This window comes from Zalophus californianus, chromosome 13, assembly GCF_009762305.2.
Source record: "Zalophus californianus isolate mZalCal1 chromosome 13, mZalCal1.pri.v2, whole genome shotgun sequence".
Taxonomy (NCBI): Eukaryota; Metazoa; Chordata; class Mammalia; order Carnivora; family Otariidae; genus Zalophus; species Zalophus californianus.
Window position 1 is genome coordinate 36,219,862 of NC_045607.1, and position 14,754 is coordinate 36,234,615.

Below are 14,754 nucleotides of genomic sequence, written 5' to 3' on the forward strand. Positions count from 1 at the left end.
CTGGGAGTGTGGCTACTTCTCTGCTATCCTGCAGGTCTGTAATCCCTTCTTAGTTCTTCCTTGTTGCAGACCCAAGAAGTTCTTCCTTCCCTAAGCTCCTGGCTTTCCAAGAAAGCAAGTAATTTGATCTTACCATCACACACCTAATCCCCAGCCCCAAACCCCTCCTTAACCACATCCAGGCCAAATCGTAATCCGTGGCCCTCTGATTCAAATTCCCCAGCATAAAGTGCTTCTCCCCCACCTCCTCACTGGGCTTAACATAATCCTCACCAGTTGGTGCCTACATGCTATTATTTTCCATGTGTAGGAGGTGACCTCCTGCCTGAAGGATATGAAACAGGAAATCTGCAGGCTGGGCACTTTTTCTCACCACCCCTTTAGTCTATGATGCGTGTTCTGTTAGGTCCTTCGTGACTCCTCCAAGCACAGTGGAGGTCCCCGAGTGCCGTTTGTAAAGGCCATCTTCCTTTCCCATCCGCTCGCAGATAGGTGCCCACATCAAGCACCGCGTGCAGGAGCTGGGACACGGCTGTGCCGCTCTGGTCACCAAGGCGGGCGCCCTGCAGTGCAGCCCCAGCGACGCCTACACCAAGAAGGAGCTCATAGAGTGTGCCCGGAGAGTCTCCGAGAAGGTGACTGTGCTCATCACCGTGGCCTGGGGCACTGTCTCTCCGACCCCGCAGTGGCCCTTCCCATCATCGTCCTGCCTTCCCAGCCCTCTCCTCCGTCCCTTCTCCCGGCCACCAGTGACCATCCCCTTCCACGAGGCACCGGCCGGAGTCCCCACATGCCTTCCCTCCCCCAGGTCTCGCACGTGCTGGCCGCGCTCCAGGCGGGGAATCGTGGCACTCAGGCCTGCATCACGGCTGCCAGTGCCGTGTCCGGCATCATTGCCGACCTCGACACCACCATCATGTTCGCCACCGCCGGCACCCTCAATCGCGAGGGGGCCGAGACTTTCGCCGATCACCGGTGAGGAGGGAACCGGGCCTCCCGGAGGTGGGGGGTGTGCAGGGGCGGGGGGAGAGGCTGGAGGGGCTGGGGGAGGCCTGTGAAGGGCTGACTAAGCCGGGCCCTCCCTCAGGGAGGGCATTCTGAAGACCGCAAAGGTACTGGTGGAAGACACCAAGGTCCTGGTGCAGAACGCGGCCGGGAGCCAGGAGAAGCTAGCCCAGGCTGCCCAGTCCTCTGTGGCCACCATCACCCGCCTCGCTGATGTCGTCAAGCTGGGTGCAGCCAGCCTGGGAGCCGAGGACCCTGAGACACAGGTAGCCACCCGACGCCCCTACTTCTGGCCAGAAGCACTCACCGCCTGTTGTCCCCGTCTCTCCCACGGACCAGAGCTTCCACTCCCTCACGCAGGTAGTGCTGATCAACGCAGTGAAAGATGTGGCCAAAGCCCTGGGAGACCTCATCAGTGCCACGAAGGCCGCAGCTGGCAAAGTCGGGGACGACCCTGCTGTGTGGCAGCTCAAGAACTCTGCCAAGGTTGGAGGGGAAGGAGCGCAGCATCAGTGGGGGGGCGGATCGCTGTGCATCCTCCTGTTCCTTAACATGACACCCCCACAACTCCTCTGATGCCCCCAGGTGATGGTGACCAATGTGACGTCGTTGCTCAAGACCGTGAAAGCCGTGGAAGATGAGGCCACCAAAGGCACACGGGCCCTGGAGGCAACCACGGAACACATACGGCAGGAGCTGGCGGTAAGCGGGAGTCTGGGGCACCGGGGATGTGGGTCCGAGAGGGGTCGTGACAGACTGTGAATCTCCTTATTCTCCTCGCTCACTGCCACGCTGCTTCCGTGAGCCGCGCTGGTGTCTTTCCCCTCCTCGCCTACTTTAGTTAGCATTGGACGCCTGCCTTCTCCCCCTCCCACTTCCCGCCGCCACCAGTGGCATCCGAGCCGCCACATTCAGTGGTCTCCTCTTGGCTTTCATCTTCTTCAGACATTTCGAAATCATTGGACTTTGTGAACAAGCCTGTCTGGAATTCTTTCTTCCTCGGCCCTCGTGACAGTGGCTTCTGTTGTTGCTTCTCCAGCGCCTCTCCTGTAGCGTCAGCGAGCCACCCTCGGCCTAGTAAACGCGGAGGCCGGCCCAAGCCGGTGCAGACCACTGCTTTCTCTGTCCTGTTCTTTGGCACGCTTAACCACTTCCACGGCCGTTCTCTAGCAAGTTGACTTCAGTTCTGAGTTTAGTTATTCTCAGCTGCCTGTTTGACAAACCGCTGAGATGCCAGGCCTCCCAGCTTCTGGCCAACAAGCCACTTCCCTTGCGACGGGAGCCACCTGCAGCCATGCAGAATCCCCCTCGGTCACCTGGGACTTCTCGGTCTTGGTCCCCAGTCCGGGCCATTGCTCGACCTCCCAGCCGCCCTCCACTCCCCTGCTCCTCTCAGCCTCCTGTCCCGCCCCCCCCCCCCCCCCCCCACTGTGGGCCCCCGGATTGGGATCTTCATCCGCTCTCTGTCCACTTTGCTGCGCGGGGCTTTTGCCTGGGCCTCTCCTCTCCTCCCATTGCTGCCATTCTCATCTCCTTCTCAGCTTGCTCATTTCTGAATTCCCCTTTCTGATGCGGTCTTCGGCGATGCCCAAACTGAAACTCTTTAACTTTGTGCCTCCCAAACCTGACCATTCCCTTGTCCTTCCCATCTCAGTCAGTGGCACCTTTTAATAACTCAGATCCTAAAGGCAGGAACACAGCTGTAACGTTCGCTTTTCTCTCATTCCTCACGCCTAAGCGCATTGCCAGGATTTGTCAGCGCTCCCTCCCAACGGATCTCATTTTCTCCTTTCCCCATCCCCACCACTTCCACCTCGTCCAAACCATCACCAGGCCTACGGTGTATTTATGCCGTAGCCTCCGTCTGCTCTGCCCTCTCACGCACCCCTCCAATGCGCTCTCTGTACACGGGAGCCAAAAAATGTAAACGAGGTTATGTCACTTCACTGCTTAAAACCCTTTAGGGAGTGTCCTGGCATCTGTGGTAAAATCCACACTCCTTACCGTCACCTTCCAAGCCCCACGGCCCCTGCCAACCTCCCTCCTTCAGGCTGCAGCTTAAATGTCCTCTTCTCAGAGGCGCCTAGCTGGCTCAGTCGGTGGAGCCTGCAACACTTGATCTCAGGGTCGTGAGTTCGAGCCCCACTTTGGGTGTAGAGATTACTTTAAAAACTAAAATAAAATCTGAAAAAAAAAAAAAAAAGTCCTCTCCCCAGAGAGGCTTCCCCAGCCACCTACCTGAGAAAGGACCTCATTTTTATTTCTCAGCACGGCACCCTCTTTATTTCCTTCACAGCCCAGTTCAGTCTTTCGTTTTTCTGCTTGTTTACTTATTGTCCGTGTCCAAAACAATAGTGTAAACTCCATGAGAACAAAGGCCTTGTCTCCTTTATTCCCCACTGTACTCCTAGCACCTCACACAGAATCTACCACCTGCTGATTTTTAATAATTGGCGGGATAAACACATACATCCAAAAAAACTGGTTTTACTTACTATGCAAAATCCTAAGTACCTTGGTCTGATATTCAAGGCCCCAACAACCTTTTTTCCACCATCCCTATAATTCTAGAACATTGCTCCATACTCTGTCACTTGACATCCTGGTTATTCAACGCCCTCCTGTTATCTAGGTCTCTTAAGACCCAGCCCCTTGCCCCACCTCTGCCACTCACCCCTTCAAGGCTTCTCTATAGTTTAGGAATGAAAACCCAGCTCAAAGGTAATTCAAACAAACTCTCAAATTTCAAACAATATAAATTTCAAACAAATAAACTCTCCCCAGTCACTTCGGTCAGAAATGCCCAGCAGCCTTATGTTAGCTGTGATGTGTGAACTCCTCCTAGGACCTGATCTACACTAAGTACTCAGTGAAAGCCTGTTCTCGAGCCCGGGGATCAATGGACCAGTTTATACACGTAGAGTGCTACATTATACAAGTAAGTCTCACTCACTGTACAATTTTTCTTCTTGTTCAACCCCCAACAGGTCTTCTGTTCCCCAGAGCCACCTGCCAAGACCTCCACCCCGGAAGATTTTATTCGCATGACCAAGGGTATCACCATGGCAACAGCCAAGGCTGTTGCCGCTGGCAACTCCTGTCGCCAGGAGGATGTCATTGCCACGGCTAATCTGAGTCGTCGTGCTATTGCAGACATGCTTCGGGCTTGCAAGGTAGAAACCCTGATAGTGAGGCGGAAGTCTGACGTGGTGTGGCAGCTTTAGGGCAGAACATGGGAGGGGAGAAAGTGCAGGGGCTCTGGGGGCCTGGAGTTCTGTGGGACCCTAACGCTAACTCCACGGGATAGGAAGCAGCTTACCACCCAGAAGTGGCCCCTGATGTGCGGCTTCGGGCCCTGCACTACGGCCGGGAGTGTGCCAACGGCTACCTGGAGCTGCTGGACCACGTGCTGCTGGTAAGGAAGGCGGCCGTTGTCTGCTCCTCGTACCAGCCTCCCTGCGTACGGTCCTCTCCCCATGTGCTTCACACCCAGCTCTCCAGCCGGCTGTTCACGTCTCCCCCCCCACCCCACCTTCTATTTCCCAAATCTGTTCTCATGCCCAAGCCTCCTTCCACTGGGGCCCCATCATTCTTAGCATCTTTGGTTTTCCCACTCACCTCTTCCTCTTCATTTCTCTTACCTCCTCTCTTCCCACCTGACCGCCCCCTTCTCTGCCTTCGTCGTCTCTTCTTTCTCCTCATTCTCCCTGCTCCCTGTCAGCCGGTGAGTGACACACAGCCCCACTGTCTTCCCCATGTGTGCGGTGCGGGGCCAGGAGCGCACCTGCGCAGGCGGCACGGGGTTTGTGGGCTGCAGCGTGGAGCGGTCCCGGCAGGGGGCAGGGGGCATGGCTGGCCTGTTTCTTAGCTCCAGCAGAAGCTAAGATCTGATGCTTCCTGCTCCCTGGCCTCTCTTCCCCAGACCCTGCAGAAGCCAAGCCCAGAACTGAAGCAGCAGTTGACGGGACACTCAAAGCGTGTGGCTGGTTCGGTCACTGAGCTCATCCAAGCTGCTGAGGCCATGAAGGGTGAGGGGTGACCAGGGGCAGGGAGGGAAGGGCCGTCTTTGTCGTGGGCGGGGGGGGGAATCTCTGCCTCCTGGTTGGGCTTGCTCTGAGCTGGCCTCTGCCTGCAGTCCCCACAGGTGCCGGGGGCACTAAGCATGCTGCCCAGTGCTCCTGACCTCCCTGCTCTGCCTCGGCCCTTGTCTTCCTCCCTTTGCCCCACCAGGAACAGAATGGGTGGACCCAGAGGACCCCACAGTCATTGCTGAGAACGAGCTCCTGGGGGCTGCGGCCGCCATTGAGGCTGCAGCCAAAAAGCTGGAGCAGCTGAAGCCTCGGGCCAAACCCAAGGTCAGTCCCCCCCCCTTCCCGCCCCTCCTACTGGCAGAATGCCCCCACCTTCACTTTGCATCTCTCTCTGCAACCTTTGTCTGTTCCTTGTAGGAGGCGGATGAGTCCCTAAACTTTGAGGAGCAGATCCTGGAAGCTGCCAAGTCCATCGCAGCGGCCACCAGCGCCCTGGTAAAGGCGGCGTCAGCGGCCCAGAGGGAACTGGTGGCCCAGGGGAAGGTATGTACGCGGACGCGCATGAGAACGGGCACAGCAGCCGCTTTGCGGCCGGTCCTCCAGTTGATGGGGGGCTTTTACACACCCACGGAGGGCACAGGTCTGAGTAGGCCCTCCTCTTTCCTCCACAGGTGGGCGCCATTCCTGCCAATGCACTGGATGACGGGCAGTGGTCCCAGGGCCTCATTTCTGCTGTGAGTACACAGTGCCCACTAGGTCCCTCTGCTAGGGAGGCTTGAGAAGGCCGGAGGTGGGCGGGGCGGAAAGACCAGGGCAGGCGGCATATTCTAACCTAATCCTCCTCACTTCAGGCCCGGATGGTGGCTGCGGCCACCAACAATTTGTGTGAAGCTGCCAATGCCGCTGTACAAGGCCACGCCAGCCAGGAGAAGCTCATCTCATCAGCCAAGCAGGTGGCCGCCTCCACAGCCCAGCTCCTCGTGGCCTGCAAGGTCAAGGCTGACCAGGACTCTGAGGCGATGAAACGACTTCAGGTGAGGAACCCTGGCCATCCGACGGTCCCTTGGGCGGTGCCGCTTTAAACCGTTACCCCCCCAGACGTGCGTCCCAGTGAGGGCGTAGAGCGACTCCTTCTGCTGAGTTTCCGGCCTCCCGCTGCCTTCCCTCTGCCCAGGCTGCCGGCAACGCGGTGAAGCGAGCCTCCGACAACCTGGTGAAGGCGGCTCAGAAGGCCGCCGCCTTTGAAGACCAAGAAAACGAAACAGTGGTGGTGAAGGAGAAGATGGTCGGGGGCATCGCCCAGGTGAGCGTCGCCCCAGACACTGCGGGACACCGCCAGGAGGGCGCTCACGCCGCCGGCGCTGGCCCCGGCCGCCCCGCGCCTGGTGCGCACGCTCGCTGAACTGAGCCCCTGATCTCCGCCCCGCAGATCATTGCCGCACAGGAAGAGATGCTTCGGAAGGAGCGCGAGCTGGAAGAGGCGCGGAAGAAGCTGGCCCAGATTCGGCAACAACAGTACAAGTTCCTGCCTTCAGAGCTTCGGGATGAGCACTAGGGCAGCCGCTGCTATTTAATGCAGACCCGGCGCAGAGACTGTGCGGGCCACTACCAAAGCCTTCTGGGGGTCGGCCCGCCCCGCCCCACCCCAGCACTCCCCAAAGTGCCTGCCAAACCCCGGGCCTGGTCCTGCCCGGTCCGGCTGCACACGCCCCGTCCCCTCCCTGCCTCCAAGTGCCTTCATGCCCTAGGGCCCCCTAAGTGCCTGCCCCTCCCTAGAGTATTCACGCTCTAAGAGTAGTAGTAACGCTGCTGCACCTCGGTCTGAACCTGAACCCGCCGGGGCTCCCGCCTGCTCCACCCTACCAGTCCCCACAGCCTTGGCTCTACTCCTTCTCTGATGCTGTCTCTACCCCCACCCCCAGCTACCTGTGGGGGCCACGGGGTTGTCAGCCCCAAACAGGTCATGCTCCCAATAAAGGTGATTCTGCCTGCGACCCCCCCGCCTGGCTTTGTGAGGAGATGGGAGATTCCCCTCAGGGAAAGACAATGTGGAGGAAAGAATGCGATTCAGTTCTATCACCAACTTCCCCTGGCTCAGAAATGGAGTGGGGGCACATTGTGGCATTCTGCCCCTTGTGGCCCCTTCCTCCTCCTTGCACCCAGATCCCCAAAGTCACGATAGTTAGGAAGCTGCGAAGTCTTCCTGTTGTCCCCCAGAGCTCACCGGCCAGCGCTGCCCACGCCTCACCAAGTGTCATTCTTCTGCTGGGACAGCAGCTGCCGCTGCTCTTTGTGGCTACCAGGGCCACTCTGTTCTTCATAACCGCTCAGAGCATTTGAACAAACCCAGGTCCTGGCCAAATTCAAAGTTTGCAAAAGCAGTTTTGCTGAAAAGAATAAGCCCGTAAGTCACAAGTGTCTGAGCCTCAGAGACCTAGGACCACAGATCTGGTCGAGGCTGTTAACAAGCAAAGAATCCAACCTGAGGCCGCATCGGGTGGGTTCTACTGCTGACAGGGCACTTGTAGGCCCGCCCAGGCCTTGTTACTCGTGCCTAGAATAGCACTGGAAAAAAAAGAATTGAAAAAGCTGCATCAGGGGACATAGCTCCCCTCATGGCCAGGTGGGTCCCAGTAGCCCCATTCCAGTTGCCCAGTTGCCCTGCTAATCTGGAGGTTACTTGGAGGGAGGCGGTCAGGGAGGTAGCTGTTATTTCCGCTTCCTTCCGACTTCACCCCCTCTGCTCACACGGCACGGACCAGGTGGTGGTCCTCTCAGGTCCGCCATGATTCTCATGCGTGATTCTTTAACCAACCCTGTGGCCCAGAATATTTCCTTGTCTCTCCCTCCAAGTAAAACACAAACATCACCCACTACTATTCTTGGGTGCATTTCGCCTCCTTGAAGCCACGGCATCTTCTACTCCTACCCCATTAGAGTAAGTTTAAAGTAGGTGGAATTGGGGCACCTGGGTGGCTCAATTGGTTGGGCAACTGCCTTCAGCTCAGGTCATGATCCCGGCGTCCCGGGATCGGGCTCCCTGCTCGGCGGGGGTCTGCTTCTCCCTCTGACCCTTTCCCCTCTCATGCTGTGTCTCTCTCTGAAATAAATAAATAAAATCTTTTTTTTTTTAAGATTTTTATTTACTTATATATTTTTTTAAGATTTTATTTATTTATTCATGAGAGACAGGGAGAGAGGGAGAGAGGGGGAGAGAGAGAGAGAGAGAGAGAGAGAGAGAGAGAGAGAGAGAAGCAGAGGGCGAAGCAGGCTCCCGAGGAGCAGGGAGTCCAAGGAGCAGGGAGCCCAATGCAGGACTCGATCCCAGGACCCTGGGATCATGACCTGAGCCGAAGGCAGACGCTTAACCATCTGAGCCACCCAGGCGCCCAATAAATAAAATCTTTTAAAAAATTAAAAAAAAATAAAGTAGGTAGAATTACTTTGTCCTCCCCAGAGCAGCCCATTAGGGAAGGTGCCAACTTCCTACCATCACTCTCCTGATTAATTCATTCAATATTTGCTAAGCCATGCCCATGCTAAGCACTGGAAAATAGAGATGCATTATCACCTCTGACGCAGAGGCCTGGCAACTCCAGTGCATACCACTGTGGCCCCCTCACCCCAGATTCAATGTCCTAGCGTCGTGAGTTGGGAACCTAGAGTTCAAATCCCTCTACAACCTCCCCAACAAGTGGTAGTCCAGACTGTCTGAACTCCTCCAGCTATCGGCCCAGGACAGCTGCTTACTCCTGCCACCACTTCCCTGCCATGTCCCCAAAAACTGTGACCAATTGCGTACCTCTTACTAGTGATGACTCAGGGAGCCTTCTGGGGAGAGGCTCGATTACCCATTAGACTAGCAGTTCTTAAAATGTGGTCCTCAGGCACCTACTGGTGCCCAAGACCCTTTCAGGAGTCCGTAAGTTCAAGATTATTTTCATAACACATTAGACATAAGACATTATTTTCCTTCTTCACAGTGCTCAACATTTGTACTGACAGTGCAAAAACAATGCTGGGTAAAGTTGCCTTAGCACATAACAAGGCACTGGAACAAACTGTACTAATAATGGCTGTAATTTTCACCACCATGCACTAGCAATTTAAAAAATAAATACCAGCTTCACTTAAGAATGTCCTTGATGAAGCAGTTTTTAAAAATTAATTGTATTAAATCTAAATCCTTGGGTAACAAGTCTTTTCAATATTTTTTTTAAGCAGGCTCCATACCCAACATGGACTCAAACTCATGACCCTGAGATCAAGAGTTGCATGCTCCCCCGATTGAGCCAGCCGGGTGCCCCAGCTTTTCAATATTCTATGTGATGAATTGGGAAGTACGCACAGAGCACGTCTGCTGCGCACCAAAGTATGACGGTGTCTCAAGGAAAGCACTGAGACAATCATTTGACTTGTGAGCTGAACTAGCTGCTTTTTTCATGGAATACCACATATGCTTGAAAACGACGGATGAACCATGGTTATCAGACTTTCGTATCTGGCAGAACTTTTCTCAAAAAGGAACAAAGGGACTCTACAATATCAGGGGAAAACCCAACAGTATTTTTTTTTTTTAAGATTTATTTATTTGAGAGAGAGAGAGCGTGTGCACGAGCATGGTGGGGGGGGGCAGAAGGAGAGGGTGACAGGGAATCTCCAGCAAACTCCCTGCTGAATGAGAAGCTGGTCTCATCACGATCTCACAATCCTGAGATCATGACCCGAGCAGATACTTAACTGCCTGAGCCACCCAGGTTCCCCAAAACCCAACAGTATTTGTTGCCAATTTGAGCTTTCAAGTAAAAATTAGAATTCTGGGGTGCCTGGGTGGCTCAGTTGGTTAAGCGACTGCCTTTGCCTCAGGTCATGATCCTGGAGTCCCAGGATCGAGTCCCACATCGGGCTCCCTGCTCAGCGGGGAGTCGGCTTCTCCCTCTGACCCTCTCCCCTCTTGTGTTCTCTCTCTCTCATTCTCTCTCTCTCAAATAAATAAAATCTTTAAAAAAATAATAAAAATTAAAAAAAATTAGAATTCTGGAAAACTTGCATCTGCTACCATGAGCTTCAGTTTCCCAAAACTTAAAACTTAAGACTTTTCCATTGAAACCAATCATCATATTAAGGAATTTGACTTCTTTTTATAATGTATAATGAAATGTATCAACATTTTAACATTTGCATAGCTCAGTGAATCAATATTTTCCAAATGACCAATGCATGATGTTACATAATTATACCTGGGTAAAAGATCCAACCAAAGTGCAGAACAGACCAATGGATTTTAATGTAACATAGTACAAAAAAGTTATTGATGTGGTTTCAGATTCCACGTTGCAAATAACCCTTAAGAAACTACCATTTGTCAAGTATTGAGGTAGTATCAAATATACACAATTACCTTAAAAGACTATAAATATACTACTCTTTTCCAGCGATATATCTGTGTGAGACTAGATTTTCTTCTTCATATAGAGTACTTAAAACAAACCACCCTGTAACAATAGATAGAAAGCACAAGTAGATTTTGAGAATCCATATGTCCTCTATTTAGCCAGATATTAAAGAGAGTTGCAAAAATGTAAAATAACTGCCATCCTCTCACTAATTTAGGGAAGTGAATATAGTTTTCACTAAAAATCATTTATGTTCAAAATAGAAAGGTTTTGGGGCGCCTGGGTGACTCAGTCAGTTAAGCATCTGCCTTCGGCTCAGGTCATGATCTCAGGGTACTGGGATTGAGCCCCACATCAGGCTCTGTGCTCAGCGAGGAGTCTGCTTCTCCCTCTCCCTCTGCCCCTTCCCCCCTGCTTGTGTTCTCGCTCAGATAAATAAAATCTTTTTTTTAAAGCCTTCCTATAAAAAACAAAAAATAGAAAGGCTTTGCACAGCAAAGGAAACCATCAACAAAACAAAAAGTGAATGGGAGAAGATATTTGCAAATGATATATCTGATAGAGGTTAATATCCAATATGTGTAAAGAACTTATACAATTCAACACCAAAAAAACAATATGATTAAAAAATGGGCAGAGGACCTGATAGACATTTTTTCCAAAAAAGACATACAGATGGCCACAAACACATGAAAAGATGCTCAACATTATTAATCATTAGGGAAATGCAAATCAAAATCACAATGAGCTATCACTTCACACCAGTCAGAGTGGCTACTATCAAAAAGACAAGAGATGACAAGTGTTGATGAGGATGTGGAGAAAAGGGGACCCTTGTGCACCGTCAGTGGGAATGTAAATTGGTGCAAATACTGTGGAAAACAGTACAGAGGTTCCTCAAAAAATTAAAAATAGAAATACCATATGATCCAGTATTTCCACTCCTGGGTATATCTACCCAAAGAAAACGAAAACTCTAATTCAAAAAGATATATGCGCCCCTGTGTTTATCACAACATCATTTACAATAGCTAAGATATGGAAGCAACCCAAGTGTCCAATGACAGATGAATAAAGATGCAGTGTACTGATATACACAACAGAATATTACTCAGCCATAAAAAAAAAGAATGAGATCTTGCATTTGTAACAACACAGATGGACCATAGAGGGTATTATGCTAAATGAAATAAGAGAAAGACAAATACCATTTGATTTCACATATATGTGGAATCTAAAAAACAAACGAACAAACAACAAGGGGCACTTGCGTGGCTCAGCAGGTTGAGCATCTGCCTTTGGCTCAGGTTGTGATTTCGGGGTCCTGGGATTGAGCCCACTTCAAGCTCTCTGCCCAGTAGGGAGTCTGCCCCATTCTGCTCCCCCAGCCCCGCCACTGCTTGCACTCTCTAGCTCGCTCTCTCTCAAATAAATAAAATCTTAAACAACAACAAAAACAGACTCTTAAATACAGAGAACAAACTGGTGGTTACCAGAGGGGAGGTGGAGGGACGGATGAAATACGCAATAGATACACGGCATTAAGAGGTACAAACTTCCAGTTATAAAATAAATGTCGGGTGCCTGGGTGGCTCAGTTGGTTAAGCGACTGCCTTCGGCTCAGGTCATGATCCTGGAGTCCAGGGATCGAGTCCCCCATCGGGCTCCCTGCTCGGCAGGGAGTCTGCTTCTCCCTCTGATGCCCCCGCCTCATGTGCTCTCTCTCATTCTCTCTCTCTCTCAAAATAAATAAATAAAATATTTTTAAAAAAAAGTCATGGAAATGAAAAGTACAGTATAGAGAATGTAATCAATAATACTGTAATAACATATGGTGACTACAGTTATTGTGGTGAGCACTTAGTAATGTATAGAATTATTGAATCAATATGTTGTACACCTGAAACTAATATAACATTGTATGTTAATTATACATCAATAAAAGAACATTTATGTTAATGTGTAATGGGTTTCTGTTATTTTTAATGAATTTATAAGTATTTTAAATTTTTCTCAGTTTCCATTTTAATATGTCAACTATTGATAGATGTAATCCAAAAATCCAAAAGGTTTTTGGATCTTCAAACCCCATTCTTAATTTTTAAGAATGTAAGAGGTTCTAAGACTAAAGAGTTTGGGGGGAAAAAAAAGGTTTGAGAACTGCTGCACTAGACCATGAGTTCCTTTAGATCCAGACAGTATTAATATTTTTGTGTGCATAAAAAAATTTACCCAGCAGAAGTTTATCAAGTGTCAACTCTTATGCCTGATGCTACGCTAGGCATTGGAAATTCAGATTTAAAAAAGATAGTCCCTGTTCTAGAGGATTCACGGGCCAGTGAAGAGACAAAGGTAGGTACAAGAACAATTGTAACAGGAACTATGAGAATTATAGGAGCCTACACCAGGAACACTCATCTATTAGGTCAAGAATGAGAAGGGCAGTGGCCAGGGAAGGCTTCCCAGAGAAGCTATCATTTGATCTGAGTTTTTAAGGCCACCAGAAACAGCCAACGGAAGAGCATTTTAGAGGGAACAGAATGCATAAAAGGTGGAAGCTTTAAGAAAAATATAGTTATTTCCAGGTCCTGCATGTAGTTCAGTATGAATGCAGCATTAAGTCCAAGTCTGTGTATTGGGGGTGAGGATGGGAATGAAAGGAAGTGAGGCAGGGAGGTAGGCAGGGGCCAAAACGAAGGACTTCATATACCATATTAAGAAATGTGGATTTTTATCCTCAAAGGAGGGAGGGAGGGAGGTGGGAGGGGTTTTGGAGAATTCTAGGATCTTATTGGCATCAACTTTTTAAAAGATTTTTGGTTAACAATGTCAAGGTTCCGTTGAAAGAACATAGGAATTGGGGACCCAGGAGGAAGACCACAGTACAGTATAGGGAGGAGGTACTATAAGGAGCTGCCCAAGACAACCCCAGAGACTTGGCGGAGGAACCTCATGTGTAGGAAGTAGAACCCACAAGATTAAGTGGCAGTGGAAAGTGAAGAACAGGGGAGCGCTTGGTAACCCCCAAGGGTTTAGCATTGGCTACTGGGAGGGTGGAGGTGTCTTGCATCAGTTTGGGGAAAACAGGGAGATGGTTGGAACGAACACTGCGAGGTCAGGTTTGTTCCACGCGTAGCAAGCGGGCAGCTAAGCACATCTAAATACATTTCCGCACCCCCTCCCCCGCGGCCCGGGCCCAGGGCCCACGGTTCCCACGGCTCCCACCCCCACCAGCAAAAGCCAGGCCTCCCACCGCTCGGCCTCAGGGGAGCGAGGCAAACCGCTCCCTCCTAGTTTCCTCCGCCTGGGCTCCCCCTCCCCCTCCTCCCTACCGGCTCTCCACTTCCTCTCCCCCACCCCACCCGAGGGAAAACGAAAACAAACAGCCCCGCGCCCCGCGCCTCACACTTCCCGACCCCGGGACCGGCTCCGGGAGCTGCTTCTGCGGCCTCAGGGAGCCCCCCGACTCCCGACGCCGGGAGCTCTGTAACTCTTCCCCTCGCCCCCCGCCTGCCCCGCCCCAGCCCGGCCCCGCCTCCCCACGGGGAAACAGCCCAAAAAAGGGCAGAACAGAAATTTTGGCGTAAAGTTGGCCCGCCAGGGGAGACAGGAGAGTCCTTAGGGAGAAGGGGAAGGGAGGCAGGGCGCGCGGGGCCACCGCGGCGAGGGGAAAGCCGGGCGGGGGCAGGGGAAGGGGCGAGGAGGGGGCGGGAAGGCCGCGTCGGGTCGGGGGGGGCGGGGATCGCTGTCTGGCCGGAGCCACGCGGAAAATATGCGGGGCACGTGGGGGGCAGGGCGGGCGGGGCGCGGAGCTGGGTACCTAGCCGCCCCGCCACCGTAGAGGAGGGGCCCTGGCTCCAGGGGCAGGGGCTGGAAGGGGAAGCGAGGGGAAGAGAGGTCAGGCCGGCCCTCGGGGGCAGCAGGCCCGGCCTCGCTCCTCACTGGGCCGGGGCTCTGGGCTCCCCTCCTGCCTCAGTTTCCCCAAGTCCCTGGTGAGACTCACCGCTGTCACTACCACGTCGGTAACGTAGACCCAGAGTCTGGGACTCAGGGTAAACTGAGGTACTCGAACCACGGAGGAGCCCCGCCTCCCAAGAGACATTTAATCCAGGGGGGATTTACAGGAAACTTCTAAATTAAGGGCAGCGGCTGCTGCAGCTGAGTGGGGCACGCGGGTCCCTGCGCCCGCGCAGCTGCCGTGAGCTCACGCCCCGAAATAGCCCCAGGGGCCCCAGCCGCAGCTGCCACTGGGCCGGGCTGTCACTCAGAGGAAGCGCAGAGCCCCCAGCCCGAGGGTACCCTCCCCTCCGCAAAGCTAGAGT

General features: G+C 52.5%; 1 protein-coding gene across 3 annotated transcripts in view; it reads left to right on the forward strand.

The window, feature by feature from the left end:
- The window catches only part of TLN1 (talin 1), a 31,818-nt gene extending 24,788 nt beyond the window's left edge, over positions 1 to 7,030 (forward strand). For all 3 annotated transcript variants that reach the window (XM_027614467.1, XM_027614470.1, XM_027614468.1), the window contains 14 exons: positions 489 to 635; positions 809 to 975; positions 1,088 to 1,271; positions 1,366 to 1,491; positions 1,591 to 1,707; positions 3,993 to 4,178; positions 4,313 to 4,420; positions 4,928 to 5,033; positions 5,236 to 5,360; positions 5,454 to 5,579; positions 5,708 to 5,770; positions 5,888 to 6,070; positions 6,211 to 6,339; positions 6,466 to 7,030. In XM_027614467.1, the coding sequence (XP_027470268.1) occupies positions 489 to 635; positions 809 to 975; positions 1,088 to 1,271; positions 1,366 to 1,491; positions 1,591 to 1,707; positions 3,993 to 4,178; positions 4,313 to 4,420; positions 4,928 to 5,033; positions 5,236 to 5,360; positions 5,454 to 5,579; positions 5,708 to 5,770; positions 5,888 to 6,070; positions 6,211 to 6,339; positions 6,466 to 6,591 (1,893 nt within the window). In that variant the 3' untranslated portion in view covers positions 6,592 to 7,030. The remainder of the gene's footprint in view (positions 1 to 488; positions 636 to 808; positions 976 to 1,087; positions 1,272 to 1,365; positions 1,492 to 1,590; positions 1,708 to 3,992; positions 4,179 to 4,312; positions 4,421 to 4,927; positions 5,034 to 5,235; positions 5,361 to 5,453; positions 5,580 to 5,707; positions 5,771 to 5,887; positions 6,071 to 6,210; positions 6,340 to 6,465) is intronic.
- Positions 7,031 to 14,754: the final 7,724 nt, after the last annotated feature.